The sequence below is a fragment of the Sinohyriopsis cumingii genome, chromosome 6 (assembly GCF_028554795.1).
Source record: "Sinohyriopsis cumingii isolate HCF-2022 chromosome 6, ASM2855479v2, whole genome shotgun sequence".
Classification (NCBI taxonomy): domain Eukaryota; kingdom Metazoa; phylum Mollusca; class Bivalvia; order Unionida; family Unionidae; genus Sinohyriopsis; species Sinohyriopsis cumingii.
In genome coordinates, this window is record NC_142966.1 from 71,319,437 (window position 1) to 71,338,240 (window position 18,804).

The following is an 18,804-nucleotide window of genomic DNA, read 5'->3' on the forward strand; positions in this document are numbered from 1 at the left end:
GTGAGCCACACTGTTTCATAACACTTTTGGCTTCTGTTGCAGGGATTGACAGCACTGACCCATTGGAGACACTTGCAGCTATCACACTCCTGGAGATGGGATATCCACGAGACACAGTCCGCAACTCCATTCTCATCCTCCGTCGACAGAGAGGTTAGATTACGTTATTGATGAAATTTTGTTTTCTCCAGGCTCTACTTTCAATGAACCTTTTGAGTACATACTCGACTCTAAATTTTATTTCAGTTGAAACTTCTTTCAGAGTCAAGGTTAAATCATACTATGTCAGTTCTAAATTAAAATTTGCCATCTTCAAAACAGGTTTATTGTAATTATTCTTTTGCAGTTTACACATAATAATAACACAAAATATGGGCAGTGATTGTAATAAAGGTTGAGACATTTTATCCTGGATTGATGCATTCAAAATTTGTTCACTACCCAGCAGGGCTAGTGTAAGTTCGTAAAATACATCTGCAAAAGCATTTTTTAAAAACCCATCTTCACAAACCTAGTTCTTGAAATACATGTTACATCGTAGTTAGATACTTCTCCATTGCAATGGATTAATCTGATTTTCTATTTTTAAAATGGGCTAAGAATTAAAACTTTTTTGGATTAATAATTTGGGTTACAGTGTAAAATTAATTAAATAATTAACCCATTTTGTAATTTGTCATGTTGTGTAACTAATAATAATCATGTAACATTATACCAATTATGTGACAGTCTCATGATTAAAACTTCCAAAATATTCTGAATGAGCAAAAATCATGTCTAATTGGTTGCTTGAATTTGCTGGAACAGTTGATATCTACAAATGTAATCAGATAATTCAAACTGGTGATGAGTGCAAGGGCTGTTTGATTCCGTATGACTTTACAAGGTTTTTACATAGTATTTGATTTGGAAAGCTGATGCACAGATTGCCAGAAGGCCATCCATCTCATCATAACCATAACTGACCATAATTCAAATGTGTTAAATTCCATTAAGTGTCTAAAAAGTGTTGATAGTGCACTTACTTGCTGACGACAAAACTGTATGCAGGTAATTACAGTGTTTTATGAATAGGTGAGATGATACACCAAACCAAAAGCATACCAATACATTTTTGAATGTTTGTGGAGTGGGCTGATTTCTTGGATTCATTTACACTGTTCAGTTGAGATCGCCTATTGAATAAACAGAACAGACACTGATCTGCAGGCCAGTGATGCAGCTGCTTTTGGGGTCGAGTGTGTTCACATTTTGATATACAGTAGTATGAACACATTATATCACTTGAATTGGCTTCATATCACATTATAGGAATTTAGAATTCAGATTGCAGTGCAACATGCTGTAGTGCTGTCTAACATTTGCAGTGAGTATTGTCTTCAATAGATCCACAAATTCCTTCTCATTAGACATGAATAATAAAATACTGTCTCAAAAGAATCAACAAACTCCTCATTAGACATGAAATACACAGTAATATATCAAAAGTGGTGGATCATACAGTGTCATGTACTAGTGAGATAAACAGTTTTTTCATCAGTATAAAAGAAGTCTGCATTGCGTAATGAACCACATTAGAGGGCTTGACAATAAATTCTTTATGCGGAATATGTTGAGTTCTACCATGTAATGTATGGTAATATAATATTTTCACTTTCAGAACCTGGTGCTGAGATTACTGCACTGGAAGTCCTTGAATTCATCTGGAAAGAGGAAGACATTGACAGACAACGACAAGAAGAGGAAGCCAGCCGACCCCATCATCCTGATGATGTACAGCCACTAGCTCTACCTACTTTAATGGAGCGTCTTAACTTAGGTGGCTCACCTGCAGTTACCCAGGCTGCTGTCCAGCAATCAGCATCAATTATGACTTCAGCATCCTCCCTAAATTCATCAGCTGCCATGATGATGACCTCAGTTACTATGGCAACCAGCTCCACAACAGTTAGTATTTATGATGCTTCTCTGTATCTTTGCTACTGATTTTTGTTTGACAGTACTGTTCTATTTCTAGACATTGTATTTCTATTGACATTACTGTTATATTTCTAGACAGCATATTTATATTGACAGTACTGTTCTGTTTCTAGACAGTGTATTTCTATTGATGGTACTGCTCTATTTCTAGACAGTGTATTTCTGTTGATGGTACTTTTATATTTCTAGACAGCATATTGATATTTACAGTACTAAAATTGTTGTGTAATTCTGTCTGCCAGGAATTAAAATATTTAATTGCATTGTACCTCTTCCTCACAGGGAAGCTCTAGCATAACATCTGTTTCAACCCCAGCCTCAGGAAAAACACAGATTACCAGTGGTTCAGGTCAAACACAGAGGCAAGATGAGGGTCGAGGACACAATACCATTGCTGGAGGAAATGGAAATAAGAGTGATGTGTCAAGGACAAGAGATGGTTAGACTTTACATGAAACTGTTTAAAGCTTCAAAAATTTGTTTCACCCAAATAAGCTTTTTGAGATGTACTTATCTCTTTTTCAGTAGTAACGGTTGAAGCTCTCTTTCTAAAGAATTTGTAAGTCAGCTGTGGGGGATACATAATTACATGAATACAGGTGAGACAGCAGGTTCTGTGTAACAGTTGTTTTCTGTGTTTTCTCTGTAGCTCATGGGAGATAACTGGAATAACAAAGCACAGTGTGTTCCATTCACTTTACTAATCAAGCATTATGGAGTGTGGGGGTCAATACATAATTGCACGGATATAGGTGAGAAGGTGGTTCCATGTAACAGTTGTTTTCTTTGTTGCCGCTGTGGTTCATAAGAGATAAATCTGCACTAATAAAATACAAGGGAAAACGTAGGCTATAAACAAACAGAATGAATTTCAGATAATTACTGAGAACTTGATCTGCACTTTAGAATAGTGACTAAAACATATAAGTGAGGTGTCTTGAGTCCCACATGTACAGTAATTAATAATTAGTACACTGCTTACCCCAGACATCCCTCTCATCTTCATGGGTGAAAGTTCTCAATTATGTGATGGAAATTCCATCTTTAGAATGTCCCCACAGGTCGATCTTCCAAATTGTGCAAATCTGATGAGCTTTGGGGAGAGGCTATGTGTAGGGGATTAAAGTGGTTGAAAAGCATTCAGTAGCTAAAAGATCAATGCTTAAGGATACTAGATTTTAAACTCATTTACTGTTGAGTGAACAAATGGAAGTTTTCAATTCACGAGGCTCCTCAGATGTGTTCTGCTGAATCATGAAGTTCAAACTTCACTCTTTAATTCTGTGCACTCTATGGAAACCCAAAAGACTCAGTCATTACATTGTTTCCAAATAACTTAGTCATTATATTACACTACTATTCATATCCTACATTTGCCTCAATGGAATGATAGTGGATAGAGGGCACTGATGTATTTGAGTGAGACACCTCAGCTGATTCTTTACCTCCGTGTATGTCATTCTACTGTTGTTTTCTCTATTCCACCCCCACCCCACCCCTTTGCTTCATAGACAGATTAATGTTTTAAATAAAATAATTATCTTCGCTTGGCAGCCGCCAGTCAGGACAATTGGAATTTTTCCCATGCTAAATTCACAGACAATAACTGTTAAAAAAAAATTATACTCTCCACATCATTAGAGTTGCAAATGTATAAAAGAACTGTACGCTCCTTTTTCCTGAATTAAAACTTCAAAGCATAACCATGTTCTTGTGACTCCTGGTCCTATATGGAGCGAAATGTGTTGTCTATTTCAGCAGCTTTATACAGTGTATATATGCTGACCAACCTTCATGGTGAGGACAGGAGAATTACTTTGAAACATTAAAGGCAATCAGCATATAAAAGTAGTGAATCCTAACAGATTTAAGACTGAGAAAATATTATTTGTTGACTAAGTGAATGAATTTGTTTAATATCAGCATTTTAGAATAAGCCAGTGTTATGGTTATTTGTTATCTGAAAGAGACTTAAGGATTTGAAGCAAAATCCTGATTTATAATGTATCAAATATTTCCATTTGAATTTTATGTTCAGCCCCTGAATTTTCACATTTATGGAATAATGACGGAAAAATTGTGTTCAGATCAAGGAAGCATTTTTTCCCCCAAATGTACAGTGAGAAATTTATGTATTAATGATTCATTGGATGTATGCATCATATTAAAGAATTAGAATTTTGGATTATTCAGTTACAATTTTCATGCAGAAATGTAGTATCAAAATTACTCCCTTTTGCTTCAGGGAGGGTTAGCCCACCTTGACCTCACACCAGGGCTTTGCCCTGGACCCACAAGGGGGCCTAGGCAGCCCCCTTGTTCCATTGCTTACTTCTCAGTACTGTGGTTTTTCCCAACTTTCACCCATGCATCTTGTCTTGATTGGCAATTCACCTCATACATAGTACAAATATCAGAAAATAAAACAAATATAAATATATTTATCTGTTAGAAAAAAGATAGTATGATCCAATCTTCTTAAAGTTTGATCATAAGATTTTCCATTATTTGACCTCTTATACCATATATCTTTTGTCTCAAGTGCATATTACCTTTGCTGGAGAAGTTTGTCTATTATACTGGAATTTTAGCATGGTGTTTGCCATTATTAAATTTGCTACCTTACTCTTGTTTGGCACTTTATTGCCAAGATTGTGCTGATGTGTCATAAAATCTATAGATACACACATACATACATACATACATACTCATTTTGTAATTATTTTGTCATGAATAATGAACACACACTGTTAATATGCTTTAAGTCGTAACAAGATTACTCAGGAATTTATTTACATTCCTTACTAAAGGAAACTGCTGAAGTACCAGTACAGTGAAAAAGTATCATGGTATGTACCACTGAATAAAAATACTGCAGTATACCAGCATACCATGAACTCTAATGGTTACCACAGCAATTATCTTGAATGTCATGTTTTATAAGCTACCTCTTCAGAATGGCTGGTCATATCAACATGGACTCTTACTTCAAGACTTATTATGTTTTGTTGGTGCTAATTTGACAACTGATAACGCCAACATGTTAGCCATCCTGAAAATCTCGTCACCAGTTTTCATTACTGGAAAATCATTTTGACTTGGGGTTTTCATGATAAAACTACTTAGTATGTGGTGTTTTAGTGAGGACATGACCTTCTGGCATTTGCACAAAAGTAAATGCCAAATCAACAAAAAAAATATACTGATGTGCTAAAAGGGGTGCAGAAAAAAAATGAATAAGGTACATCTTTTGTTACCTTTCATCTGACAGATGTGCCAACCAACAGTTACTTACAGTAACTGTCAATCATTGTCTTTTGAAAATGAACATAAAGCATTCATTTCCAGTTGCACATGTTGCTATGCTCAGGCTATTTGTTCCCCCTCCTCCATATGGTAGAACATTGCTGAATCCCTCTGTTGATTATCTGATTAAAGGTCAAGGTTACTGTGACTGAAAGAAACATGGTTTATACGCAATGACTTGAGTTTGTTGCCATCTACAGGACAGCCGAGACCCAGTGGGGCAGAGGGAGGTCAGTCAGAGGGGACAGGGGCCCATGCTATACCAGGTTATCAAGCAATAAAATGAAAACAATAATCATAACCATCATCATTAGCATCATCACTACCATCATCACCACCATCATCATCACCACCATCATCATCACTGACATCATCATCACCACCATCATCATCACTGACATCATCATCACCACCATCATCATCACCACCATCATCATCACTGACATCATCATCACCATCATCATCATCACCACCATCATCACCATCATCATCACTGACATCATCATCACCACCATCATCATCACTGATATCATCATCACCACCATCATCATCACTGATATCATCATCACCACCATCATCATCACTGACATCATCATCACCACCATCATCATCACTGACATCATCATCACTGACATCATCATCACCACCATCATCATCACCACCATCATCATCACTACCATCATCACCACCATCATCATCACTGATATCATCACCACCATCATCATCACTGAAATCATATCCCAGTTACTTACAGTAACATATTAAGCACATGTTCATCCATGTGAACTTCAAAGAAAATATAAGAAACACCAAATTAATGATGACATGAATATAAACAATACCCATATCTGAACACAATACTACATGTACAGTATATTCACATACAAGAACATATATGGTAGATGATTTGTGTAAGTGGACAAATAAGCATATAACTAAGATTAATATACGATGAAAATTGGTTTTAGTAAACCTTATGTGACCTACTTCAGCACTGTCGGTGCAGTGTTTCTTTGTTCTGTCTTTTTCATGTCAGTGTCGGTGGTGGCAGCTTGACAGTGAAATTCAAATTGCATCGTAGTGAATGATGTTGTTTGCTGTCGTATGGTTGTTTGCCCAGTTTAGCCTCATTTTTGTAATACATGAATGATAGCAAGGATCTAGTTGAGAATGGTCCATAGAAAACATCAGATGTGAAGGTATGGGATGGGAAATCCCACCCAAAAGTCGAATTTTTAGGACAGAAATAAGGCCTTGCCATGTTCATGCCTTCAGATTCTTAGGCCAAGATGTGTATCTGACGTGAATGCACAATGACTGTTGGAAAAAGATGATGGTATATCATGAATCTACTCACAGAAATAAAAAGACTTCAGGTTATTAAAAGGTGCATGAGAAATTCAGTTTATGACAAGGAATTTATTATTAAAACAATTCTTAAAGAGACAGAAATTGCAGACATCAATGATGTCATAAGTACAATGATGTGTTCTAAAGTGTCACTTAGTGCAAGTTTATGGGATAGGTGGATCTCATATGGCTTTCTCAAATTGGAATGTGAGATAGATATCACTTGTACAGCAGTATGAACATTAGCATTGTTAGTGTAGAGATGTTTTTGAAGATTTTGTGAAACATTTTCAAGTTATATGCAACTGAGAGTGCATTATAATTCAGTTTTGGAGATGAGACATATTTTTCCAAATTTTTTAATGTATTTTCTTTGGAAAAGAAGTGCAGATATACACATGGAACACAGAATGAGAAGACTACCACAAAAGTCTCAGAAACAATATTACTGTAATTGTTTACAAAAAAAACACCATTCAGCAAGATGCTATGGTGTTTTTAATATGCATGCCTTTGAGTGGAGGACATTATGCTATGATGCTGCTGGTTTGTCTGTCCATCAGTATTTTCTTTTCTATTTGTTAACTTCAGTTCTACAGCAACTAAATTTGCCAGACATTACAAGTTCTTTTTAATGAAAGAAAGAAGTTGATTTTGGAGTTTAAAACTTAAAAGGTCAAGGTCACTATGACTGACGAAGAATAATAGTGTCCATTACAGACCCAGATCAAGACTTGTAGAAACTTGCACTTGAGGTAAGAAAACAGTCTAGTGTTAATAGTCAAAGGTCAAGATCGCTCACTGAAAGAACCAAAATGCTTTCTACACAATGACATTTGTTCCCCATTACAGATATAGATAGTTTTATTTGACATGTACTTTGGGTAAATTAGAAACCAGTTGATTTTGAGGGTAAAAGAATAAAACAAAGATAGCTCAGAGTCATTGGGATTGAAAGTTTAAAAATGGTGTTTGCACAATAATTTCAGATTTTTACCCTGGACCTTCAACAAAGTTGGTGGATGACTTACGTGTTGGGTAAGAAAAAAGCCACTTGATTTTGGTGACATAGGTCAAAATTATTATGACTGAAAGAATACAGATTATTGTAGTTGTATAATAACTTTAATTCTAGACCTTGACTTAAGTATATAGAGAGCTTTTACCTAAAGTCCAGGTCAGACAGACTCGGTGCTTGATAATTTCCCCAGTGAACCATGCATATTATAGTGCCTTCATTGAGGACTAATAAATATGGGGCTGGCTGGTAATATTCTACCGATAGTACTCTTACTATGAAATTTACACATGGAAATAAAGCTTCTCATACGTTTAGGCTGATATAGCAATTTATTGGATATCCTATTTACTTTTAATTCATATTGTTTTAAAGGAAAACCTCAAAGAGACAGCATTTCAACATTTTCTGTGATTTTAGTGAAGATCAATGTAGGCATAGGGTAGAACAGTGGTTCAGGTTAGAAGATTGGCAACTAAAAAATTTTGTGATTGTGTGTGTGTGTGTGTGAACACTGTCCACCAGTCATTGTATGTATTAAGGTCTAATGGCATGTCAGCACAATACTGGCTATATGGCGCAGATTAAAAGTTAAGTTACAAAAATGTAAAAATAAACAATAGCAACAACAAAAATAATATTGGAAATTAAGCATTTTCAAAAAAACAAAAATGCCACTCCTACCAGTTTAAAATATAAATACCAGATTTAAATATTGGAATTTGAACATAAAAAAGGAATATAAGGTTTTATCCAGCAATTTATTGTAAGCATTCAACCTTAATATTTCTGGTTTTTTGTTGATCTGAATGCCATGTGACATGATGAAGTCAGTTGAAACAAGGCTGCAGAGTTCTTGTACTCCTGCAATATTAATGCTTTCCGTCACATTCATTTTTAATATTTTTAACGCACATTGCTTTGTTTTCATCTTATTATAATCCTTATTGGTTACCTTACATTTCGACATCTTACTTAAAGTTTCTCATTTTGAAAGCTGATTTGATTTCAGAGGAGCTGATATTCAATTACTTTTTGTGACAGAAGCACTTGGGTACACATTAACAAAAAATAGAGACATTACAAGCATTTCAGTGATCTAGATACACCAGTGTTTAAGTTGTGGTTTGGCTTCAAAAAAATTGCGTCTGATCAGCAAATAAGTCAGAACCTGGCATTCGTGGTTGTAATTATGTATTCTGAGGTTAAAAATAGGAATGGTTCAACCAAAGCTAAAATGGTTGATGGTTCTGAAATAAAAGGTAAAATGTATAAAATTCTTAAAATATTGCCCATTGGTCATTGTCTGGTGTCCATTGGTCAATATCTGGTGACCATTTATCAACATCTGGGGAGCCTCGTTTGGCCGAGTGGTCTAAAGCAGCTAAAAGACATCATCACCACTTTTAATTTACAAATTCCATGATTTAATTAATATTCATGGTTTTGGGATTTGCAGTTGCTTCATACCACAGATTTATAGCTTACATGAAAAATGTTCCACCTTATACGATGACAGGTTCCAAAGGTACATCCATAAATATATTTATACATTAAAGGATTATTTTTCACAAAACCGTAAAAAGTGATTTCCATGTAATAAATTAACTTATTGTATATGTCATGTTTTGCACTAAAAATATTTGACACCTGTAATTTAATTCATTGTGTAATGCTTTTTCACATGTGAGATTGCTACTCCGAACATAATGTGGCCATCTTTACATGTGACAGGTATGGTTCATAGCCTATAAAAAACAACAGACAAATTTAAGATCAGTCACTAGTCTAATTTTTGAGCTATATGACCTTCAAATTTAAGCGTGGTTGATGGTACAGATCCAGAAGAATGCAAATATAGAAACAGATGGCAAAATATAATAGTAAACAGTCAGTTTAACTTGTAACAATAAATATAAACATTACTAAGGCTTTATGAATATAAACTGCCCTGAAAGTCAAGGTCATTTATAATCGAATATTAGGCCAGTCCCTACGGAGAATGATGGTTTAGTAAATCCCAAATGGTGAGTAAGATATCCCAGTCTGACCTATGGTTGAGGCAGATAAATATTGTTGACAGTTGTCCCAGACAAATATGTAACTGCTAAAAATTACCCTTTTTCATAATTAATATTTTCTTCTAAATTGCTCTAAGTAAAATATCCATTTTTTGGTAACTTTTGCCATTGTTTTTAAATTTCTATGGTAACCAAATTGGTCTTAGTAATATAAAATTTTGAAATGGCCCCCTTTTATTTAAATGGGTCATCATGGGCTTAGCATGATATGTATTTTAAACACAGTATAAGGTATCACAGTACCAATTGTTTTTCCATAGACCTTAATATTTGGTAAAATAAATTTGCTTTGTATCCTTCCTCAGCATGTATGTCACACACTGTCATAGAGAGTAATGTTAGATTGTTGACAAGGACAGAAATAGATGTTCCATTGCATTTAAGAGAGATAACTCTTCTGGGACTAAAATGGACTAAGAGTTATCTAGTTACAAAAGATGCATTTTCAAGATGTTATCACATCTTTTTTTAAATCATAAAAAATATAAAATATGATCTAGATATGAATTAACATAATTTCACATGTTGCCAAGAGACTGTTTTAAAGCATGACAGAAACTACAGCTCTTACATAATGCACCAATTACAGCTAGTGTTGTTGTTTATTTCTGAATACAATATTCCGTACACCTTAAGCTATGCCCACCTGGGGTTGTACATTTGGTACCATTATACCTATAGCCAACCTAAATTTTTCAATAATCTGTGATATAGCTCAGGACTGTACAGGTAACAAGTTTACTTAGTCTCGCTTGTCAAAAACAATTTTATGAGTACCAAGCTGTGTCTTATATTAATGTGTATGTAATGGTCATTGAACTGTTTCAACTGCTGTTTTCATATTTTTGCTTCACTACCAAACGACTCTTTTAGAATAAAATGAATTGTTTTAACTATACTTGTGCTTTATTTATATCAGCACTTATTGAACTTCACGTTGTATCTTATAATGTAATAACCAGGTCAAAGGTCAGGACTTTATATTTGTTTGGTAGCACAAAACTGTACATCAGAGACTGGTGGACATGACCAAATCTTACTATTTTAAAGTATAAAATTTGAACACTCTACACTGACTGTGGATACATAAGGTCACTAACCCTCAGTCCTTATGCAGGAAGCCAACCTGTAACTCAGTATAGTAGATCATAGCTTCTAAGCAGTTATGTTGGATTTTTGGTGAAATTTGGGGAATAAAATAAGAAAAAAGTAAGAAAAGAGGTAAACAGTAAGTATACCAAATCAAATGGAGATAAAAACAGGAAAGTGTGGGGATGTGGCATTTGATAAAGGAATCAAAATAGACAAAAGCAACAATGAGAAAAAGGAGAAGATAAAGTTTGATGACTGTACCATAGACAAATATTTGTTGGTAGTACCTCTTGGGTCCAAGAAGAGTCTGAAGGCACCTGTATATTAACATTCCATGCAAGCATAACATTTTTAGGTGATGCAGTGTACATTCCCATCGTAAGTAAAAGGGTGAATAATTTGGATAATATACCTTATTTGCTGATAAAATTTTCCAGAGTACAAAATATGTGTAAAAACATATTTCAGTTTGGGGAAGAGATCATGTATGAAAAAATATAGGACTCCACATTGAGGATTTAAAACAATTATGTGATCCTCAATGTTAAAAATAACTTATATCAGATGTAATTGTGCTAAAGCAGCATGCATAAGTAATATATCTTGGTTGTAATATAAGTTGTTTAAATTTGATATGGGTGCATTAGAATTGACAAGTTAGAAGATGAATAACCATGACAGAGACAGATATTGCATCACAATTTTCTTATTGCACCTCATGATCAAATAAAAATTATGCCCCATTATGAGAGAGAGAGAGAGATGTATTTACGATTGTACGGTAATCTTTTATTGTTCACTTACTTGATAACTGTGATCATACTCGTGTACAAAAGTGCAGTACCATATTCCATTATCAATTAATCCCACTAGGTAAGCAATTCCTTCTAGTTGTAGTTGTCACTTAAATTGTTCAAGAATTACATGGCTTTGTAGTGGTATGTACATGTTAATTAAATATGCTACAGCTGTAATCAGGTTTTCCAAAGTTAACACCTGTTTGAGGTCAAGATTTGGCAGACCAGATCAGATTAGTCAGGCTACCAATAAGGAAGTGAAGCTAACCATGGGTATTATGAATATGGTACCATTTAAGGAAAAGAAATGCCAGATATTACTTGTGTAAATTTCTCAACCAGTGACATCTTTGGAATATATAGGACTGACAGCAATTTAAAGGAACATATCATGAGCAAAGATTAAAAACAATTGCCGCCTAAGTACAGGAAGAGTACATGCACTTTAAAAAAACATAGTAAAATAATCATATTTTTGGGGAATAGAGAGGTCGTTACACCTGCAAAGAAAATTAGACATAATGGGAAATGGTCATTCTTGGGATTTAACCTAGTAAATGGAGTCTATATGGATAGAACTATTGTGAATATTCAAACCTGAAAGGAGTATGGTATATATTTTCATAGTTTACATTTGCTATTTAATTTATTAATTTTTTCTTTCTTAGACAAAAGCTTCAGCTGAACAGGGGCAATAAGGTGAAGAAAAAAAACACAAAGACCTGGAATATCTCTCTCTCTCTCTGTCCTTCATGTATATCGGGTCATAATTTATTTTGAGTGCAATAAGAAATATGCGAGGTAATAAATATGCATCTCTCTCTGTATCTCCCCCCCCCCAACAACAACAACAAAAATGTCGAAAAAGCAATTTAGCATGAATGATGCAATTTCCTTATTGCTGGTAATCAGAAATAGAATACATTGTTACTTTAATATTTTTTAATCTGTAAGTTATTATAGTTTGATTCCACATAGCATCACGAATTGTGTCCTATTTTTAACTCAATAAATTTTCAGGTCAGCATCCTTATATGTAGCTAAAAGTACTTAATGCATTTAAAATACATCCAATGAAACAAATTAGGTACTTTGAGTTATATTTATTGATCCAGACCAGAAAGGTTACTGAGTTGCAGATAGGAAAAAATTTGCAATGCTGTGAGGAACAAAGGGAAAAAGATGAAGCCACAGTATTGATCTGGCCTTGTCTTATATTCAGCATCGACTTATAAATGGATGAAAAATGGAAAATTTGCTAAATTTGCTCATTCAACTTATACTCTGCATTTACTTATAGGTGGCAAATACATATGGTGTAAGGGAGATAGCTGAATGGTATACATGAGGTGTCTTTTTTTTCTTTCTTTCTCCTCTAATATATTATCCATGCAATAGAAATTAATTCATGAAAACATGTATTAACTTGCATGCAATGAAATTATCAAAAAATGAATTGATAAATTAAGTGAGAACCTAAACTTTAGGCTTTTTTATGTAGTGAAGACCTTAAGAGTGATTAATTTTTGAGGAGGTTGTTTTATATCACATAGTTCACATTCCCTACAAATCTGGCATGTGGAGTGCAGCATTCCGTAAATAAGGCAGATATGCTCCCAAGCTATTTTAGATTCTTGCAATGGAATGCAAAGTTTGAAGAAGAGTGTGGACTTGAATGGGAAGAATTTGCAATATGTGACTAATGTGGTTATCATTCAAAAATGTTTGACCTTATATGAAAAATCCAACAGAACAATTGGACAGAAATAAATAGAATGGATTGAAAGTCAATAGTAGATGATAATTAGGTTATGCAAATGTATATGGGAAAAACTGACTTAATGAACTACTCTTGTCTGGTGGTATTCCTGGTACTTCTAAAAAAGGGAAGGCAAAACAACGTATCTAAATAAACTGCATGAAGAATTTTAAGATAAGATATTGTACAGATTTGGACAATTATTGCAGGACAGTTAAAAAGAAAAGTGGGAAGGAATGCCCTATATTTGTTAAGTTACTTCTACCAGAATATTCTATATGATACAAAGTGATCTGCAACTGTTACAACTGAACCTACAGTGTTCTCTATCCTGGTGTATGGCATGCCTTACAAGAACAAGCTAGACTGAACCTACAGTGTTGTCTATCCTTGTGTATGGCATGCCTTACAAAAACAAGCTAGTTGCTTTTATACATGATTTATCATCTTTTGCAGGTAAAATAGTCAATATTTGGCCAAAGTCATATATATCATGTTTAAATAACTTATTTTGTTGGATGTATGCCAATCTTGTAGTTGACTCCACTGACATAAAGCCATCAGGCAATACAAGTCTCTGTCTGCCATAGCTATATTTATCAACAGCCCCCCTCCAAAGCCAACATGTGTTATTTTCTGAAGATTTCATACACTTTCTTGTTAAAAGACTGGACCAAAAATGTTAGCATCCATTTGTTTTTCTACATCAAACTAGTACAGTTTTTAAAAGGCTCCCACATATGTGTATTATATGGATACAATGCAAGACTGTTCTTCCCTATATAGGTATCACAGTACCAACAGTTTTTCTATAGACCTCAGTGCTGATGTTTGGTGAACTAAATATACTCTCTATCCTGGGGTTGTACAGTTGGCACCGTTATACCAGAAAGAATATTAGTTATACAAAGACTCTCAGAAAATGGTTCCTGTATCTTGGATTTCATGGAAAGATTTCTGTCATTTACCATTAGTTCTTTTCTAAAATGTTGTCCTAGCTAAAATAATTCAGTTTTGTTGCTTTTAACTTAAGAATGTTTTACAATGATAATATTAGTTATGCATCAGTTTTCAAGATTAAAGATGAAATATGCTTTGTATTTTTCATCAAAAAGGATGAATATTTATGTCATTAAATACTTCTTAACTAGCAGAGACAGTAGAACATTAGCTGTTGATGAACTTATTATGCCATATCATAATTTTGCCATTAACTCACATTTCCCATTTGTTTCCATTACTTGGCCCTATTTAGCTAGGAGAGACAAAACACTTTGTTCAAAACATGAAGTCCAGTATGACCTCTGTTCAGAATAAGTTGAGGGTGTTTATCACTTTAATTGCATTTTCTTCTTTAAGTTTGTGGATATTTTCAATTAAAAATGTATCATTGTGCTGGGTGCTTTTTTAAAATGTGTCTTTCAGTGCCACTATCTTATTTTTGGAGTAACTCTTACGAATTAGTATTTTTAATTTGATGGTTTATTTTTGGGGAAAATGGAGGCTGGTTCAACATTACACACTTGCATTTCACTATAATACAAATTTGTACAAAACATATTACAGTTATCACGAAACCTTGATTTTTATCATATCTTATTGTTTTCCCAAGTTACATGCGGAGTGTTTTCTCACGAAAACAGAACAAAATTCTTAGACTTTTCAAATTGTGTAATTTCTTTCAGACTATGGCGATTTGGAAGAGGAAAACAAACGGCTGAAAGAGCAGACGACATGTAAAATCTGCATGGAGAATCCAGTTAGAGTAATTTTTCTTCCATGTGGCCATTTAGTCTGTTGTGAACTATGTGCACCAGCATTTCAAAAATGTCCAATATGTCGCAAACATATTCAGCAGTCTGTCAAAACTTTTCTCTAAAGATAGTAACTTCACAGAAAGCTTAGTGAGAGGTATAAACTTTATTATGTATATAATGAGAAAACAGATTTTAGATTTTCCAGCTTGGACATGTCTGCAAATTTGGCTCCTCTGTGATAAAACCTTACTTGATTCCAGAACTTACACAGAAATTTTCTGACCAATCAAAAGTCTTCATTTGTATGTTTGAGAGTAAGATATCCCAGTCTGGACTAGCATTTAGTACTCAAAACACCAAGTAAAGATTTATGGCATAAGGTACAGATACATTTGGATCTTGAAAAGACAAGATTCAGACTACATACATCTCTGTTCGAGTGGGTTTGAGTCTCAAGCTCGGCAAGTGTGAATATACGAGAAAGCTTGCCATTAACTTCCCATGGTTTGGTGGATCTTATCAGAGTTTTCGCAGGTTCTTCCTCCACTAGTCATATTGGCTGCCAATTACAGCCTCTCTTGTGCTGAAAAAATGGTGTTAAACCCACAACAACGACAATTTACAACCTTGATAGCATAGCCTAGCATTATCTTCATCATCATCAACATCCCTTGCTTAAAGGACATCACCAGCTATTTCTTTTGTTTCATTGTGTTACCTATTTTTGTTAGTCTTAAAATCATAAATAGTTCAGTTTAGTAGTACAGAAAATATCTTTAAATGTAACCATTGTGAAGCTAAAAGATAATAGTTGTGGAGTAAAATAGAGCCGTATCCTCAGACTTCTGATTGTTCATTCAGTTTATAAATTCAGTTTCCTCCTCTGTGCAGATAACGCTACACATCTTAGGTAAAATCAAACCTGAACTAATCTGTAAATAATTTACATGATGCTCTAAACAGACTTGAAGTATGGAGCAGGAAAAATAGTATTGATTATAAATATAGAAAAAGTAGCAGCCCTGCTAGTTACAACAAAACAAAAAAGAGCAAGGCTAAATAGAGACAAATTACAAGTTCTATTTGACAGTGTTAGACAAATTACAAGTTCTATTTGACAATGTTAGACAAATTGCAAGTTCTATTTGACAATGTTAGACAAATTACAAGTTCTATTTGACAATGTTAGACAAATTACAAGTTCTATTTGACAATGTTAGACAAATTACAAGTTCTGTTTGACAATGTTAGACAAATTGCAAGTTCTATTTGACAATGTTAACTTTAATGTGACCAATCATCATAAAAGTCTTGGTGATAATAATCTAACATGGGCTGTTCACATTAAGCACATTTTAGAAAAAGGCAAATCATTATAGGCCACTTAATAAAATCGGAACCTTCATTTCTTTTCTGTAAAGGGTCTTTTATGAAAGTTATATTTAGCCATGTTTGGGCTATTGTAATGTAATTTGGGGTAATGCCTTGAATTTGAAAAAAACAACTTTAAAGGCTTTAAAAGAGGGTGTGTCATTTAATTTCACTATGCTATGAATTATATTTTTACCAATATATGCAAGAATATTCTTTAGAAAAAGCCAACTTTTTATACAAAATGTCCTGGAAAGCTATTCCTGTCTATGTAATATCTTTTACCAAACAGGTGCTGATGGTACTCAAAATTTAAGGTCTATTACAAGTAAAACTTACATTATTCCAAAGACAAAGAAGGAATTGTTTGAAAAGAGGTTTCAATGTACTTGTCCGCTGGTATGAAACATTATTCCTACTGACAAGGCAAGATCATGGCATTTCTTCTTTTCACAATCAATGATTAAATTTATAAATCTTATGACAGTCCAGCAGTTCTAAGTATGAATATGTTCAGCTATTCTCAGGGTACATTTTTTTACAAAAGCATTTTTCAATGTGGTGTGGTATTTTATATATTTTTAGATGCTCACCGATGGTTTTGCATGGACTTGATTTCCAGGTGAACTCAGTTCTTTAGTGTTAAGCCAAACATCACACACACACACACACACACACACACATATATATATATATATATATATATATATATATATATATATATATATATATATATATATATATATATATAGGTCCCAAGGCATATTTGATATTGTACCTAATTAAGTTGCCTTCTTTAAATAAGTTATTATATTATTATTTTTGTGGGTTTAATCTTTTTATTCTAGAGTTAGATTTCTTTTAATTATTAGTTTGTAGTCCAGTTGTTCTATATTGTATATTCTCCATTTACATAGTGGACATGGTGGTAGTTTTCTCTAGATATGTTGTTAAAGGGTGATTCATCAGTCAATCATACAGCATGTAAATATTCATTCATCATGCTTTGTATTCCCATAGTCTTTATTTGTGCCCATTCTTTCCAAAACTGAAAACCATTTTATATAGATGTTACTAAATTTAACTCTTGTCCAAGTTCTTTTATTAAATGCTTTTAATTGAGTTTATTTTTTAATCTTCCTTTTCCTTTCATATTTTTATTGTGTCACTATTTAATTGACTTGTGTTGAAAGACCATGCCATCTGCCAAAATATTTTGGTCTCTCAAGACAGGTGGTCTCTTATTAGATGAAAATACTATATAATCAATCTGTGATTTGAAAACCAGGTCTCTGAAGATAGTTGGTCTCTCATAGCAGTGATCTTCCAAGAAAGGCTTACTGTACTTAAGTACTTTTTAAAATGTTTCTTTTTTCTGGGCAATTTTATTAGTTTCAAAAGTCTGTTATTTATGTATATTTGGGAAGCTTTTTTAAAATACAACTTAACTATTATGTATATATTGTGTGCCAGTTGAAGTTCTTTCTCTTTACCAAATTTCTTATGTTTATTTGATTCTCGTTTGATTTTAAGGTGTGGATTGCTTAGTCCCTACCCCACCAAATCCTCATCTTTATGTATTTACAAGCATTTCGTTGAAGGTAGTGCATTTTCCCTTACCATATAAAATGTAATTTTCAATTTTATCAAGGATACTATAATCAAAGTTTGTTGTTTTTATAACATACAATATTCCGCTAAATATATACATTTGTGCTGTATTGTTTAAGCTGTATTTAATTAAAGATTAAGACCATATTTTTATCTTATTTTATACTTTCTCAAATGTTGGTTTGAAGTTAGATATTAGTGCCTTTTCCCAAACCTTTTCCTAAAGGTTTTATGTTTTTTGTACGTTATGGACCAGGGTGGTTCCCATTCCAGTTTCCAGTTAGTAATATTTTTAATCTTGCATGGTTGACCTTTGATCCTGATACTTTTCTGAAGTCACATTATTCTTTTTCTAAATGTTTAAATGAGTAGTCATCTCTTAGAAAATTTGTTCAGTAATCTGCATGCTGGTAATCATTTGTTGTTTTTAACCAGAACTTTAAAGTATAGTTATCATATATATTTATTGGTTTGTGTGTGATGCAGCACGAGTTTTAATATAGTAAATACTTCTTTTACCAAATAGTTTTAGCATTAAATTGAGATGCAGCACTATGGTATGGCGCTGCACTACACCACTCCCATGATAAATTGCACCTGGACAACTTGTGAACCTGCTTATAGTATGGGTCCCATTTCTTTTCTCATGAATATTCCAATGAATTGGCTCCACTTTGTTGAA

The 18,804-nt window shown here is 33.7% G+C and overlaps 1 protein-coding gene across 2 annotated transcripts in view; it reads left to right on the top strand.

Annotated features, from left to right (window-relative positions):
* LOC149797175 (uncharacterized) overlaps positions 1 to 18,269 on the top strand; it is a 42,904-nt gene extending 24,635 nt beyond the window's left edge. The window contains exons 7-11 of one of the 2 annotated variants that reach the window (XM_089961860.1): positions 43 to 153; positions 1,661 to 1,947; positions 2,263 to 2,419; positions 12,293 to 12,323; positions 15,069 to 15,207. In XM_089961860.1, coding sequence (XP_089817986.1) covers positions 43 to 153; positions 1,661 to 1,947; positions 2,263 to 2,419; positions 12,293 to 12,309 — 572 coding nt within the window. In that variant the 3' untranslated portion in view covers positions 12,310 to 12,323; positions 15,069 to 15,207. Of the gene's footprint in view, positions 1 to 42; positions 154 to 1,660; positions 1,948 to 2,262; positions 2,420 to 12,292; positions 12,324 to 15,068 lie in introns of both variants that reach the window. The other variant, XM_089961859.1, reaches the window with a different exon arrangement.
* Positions 18,270 to 18,804: the final 535 nt, after the last annotated feature.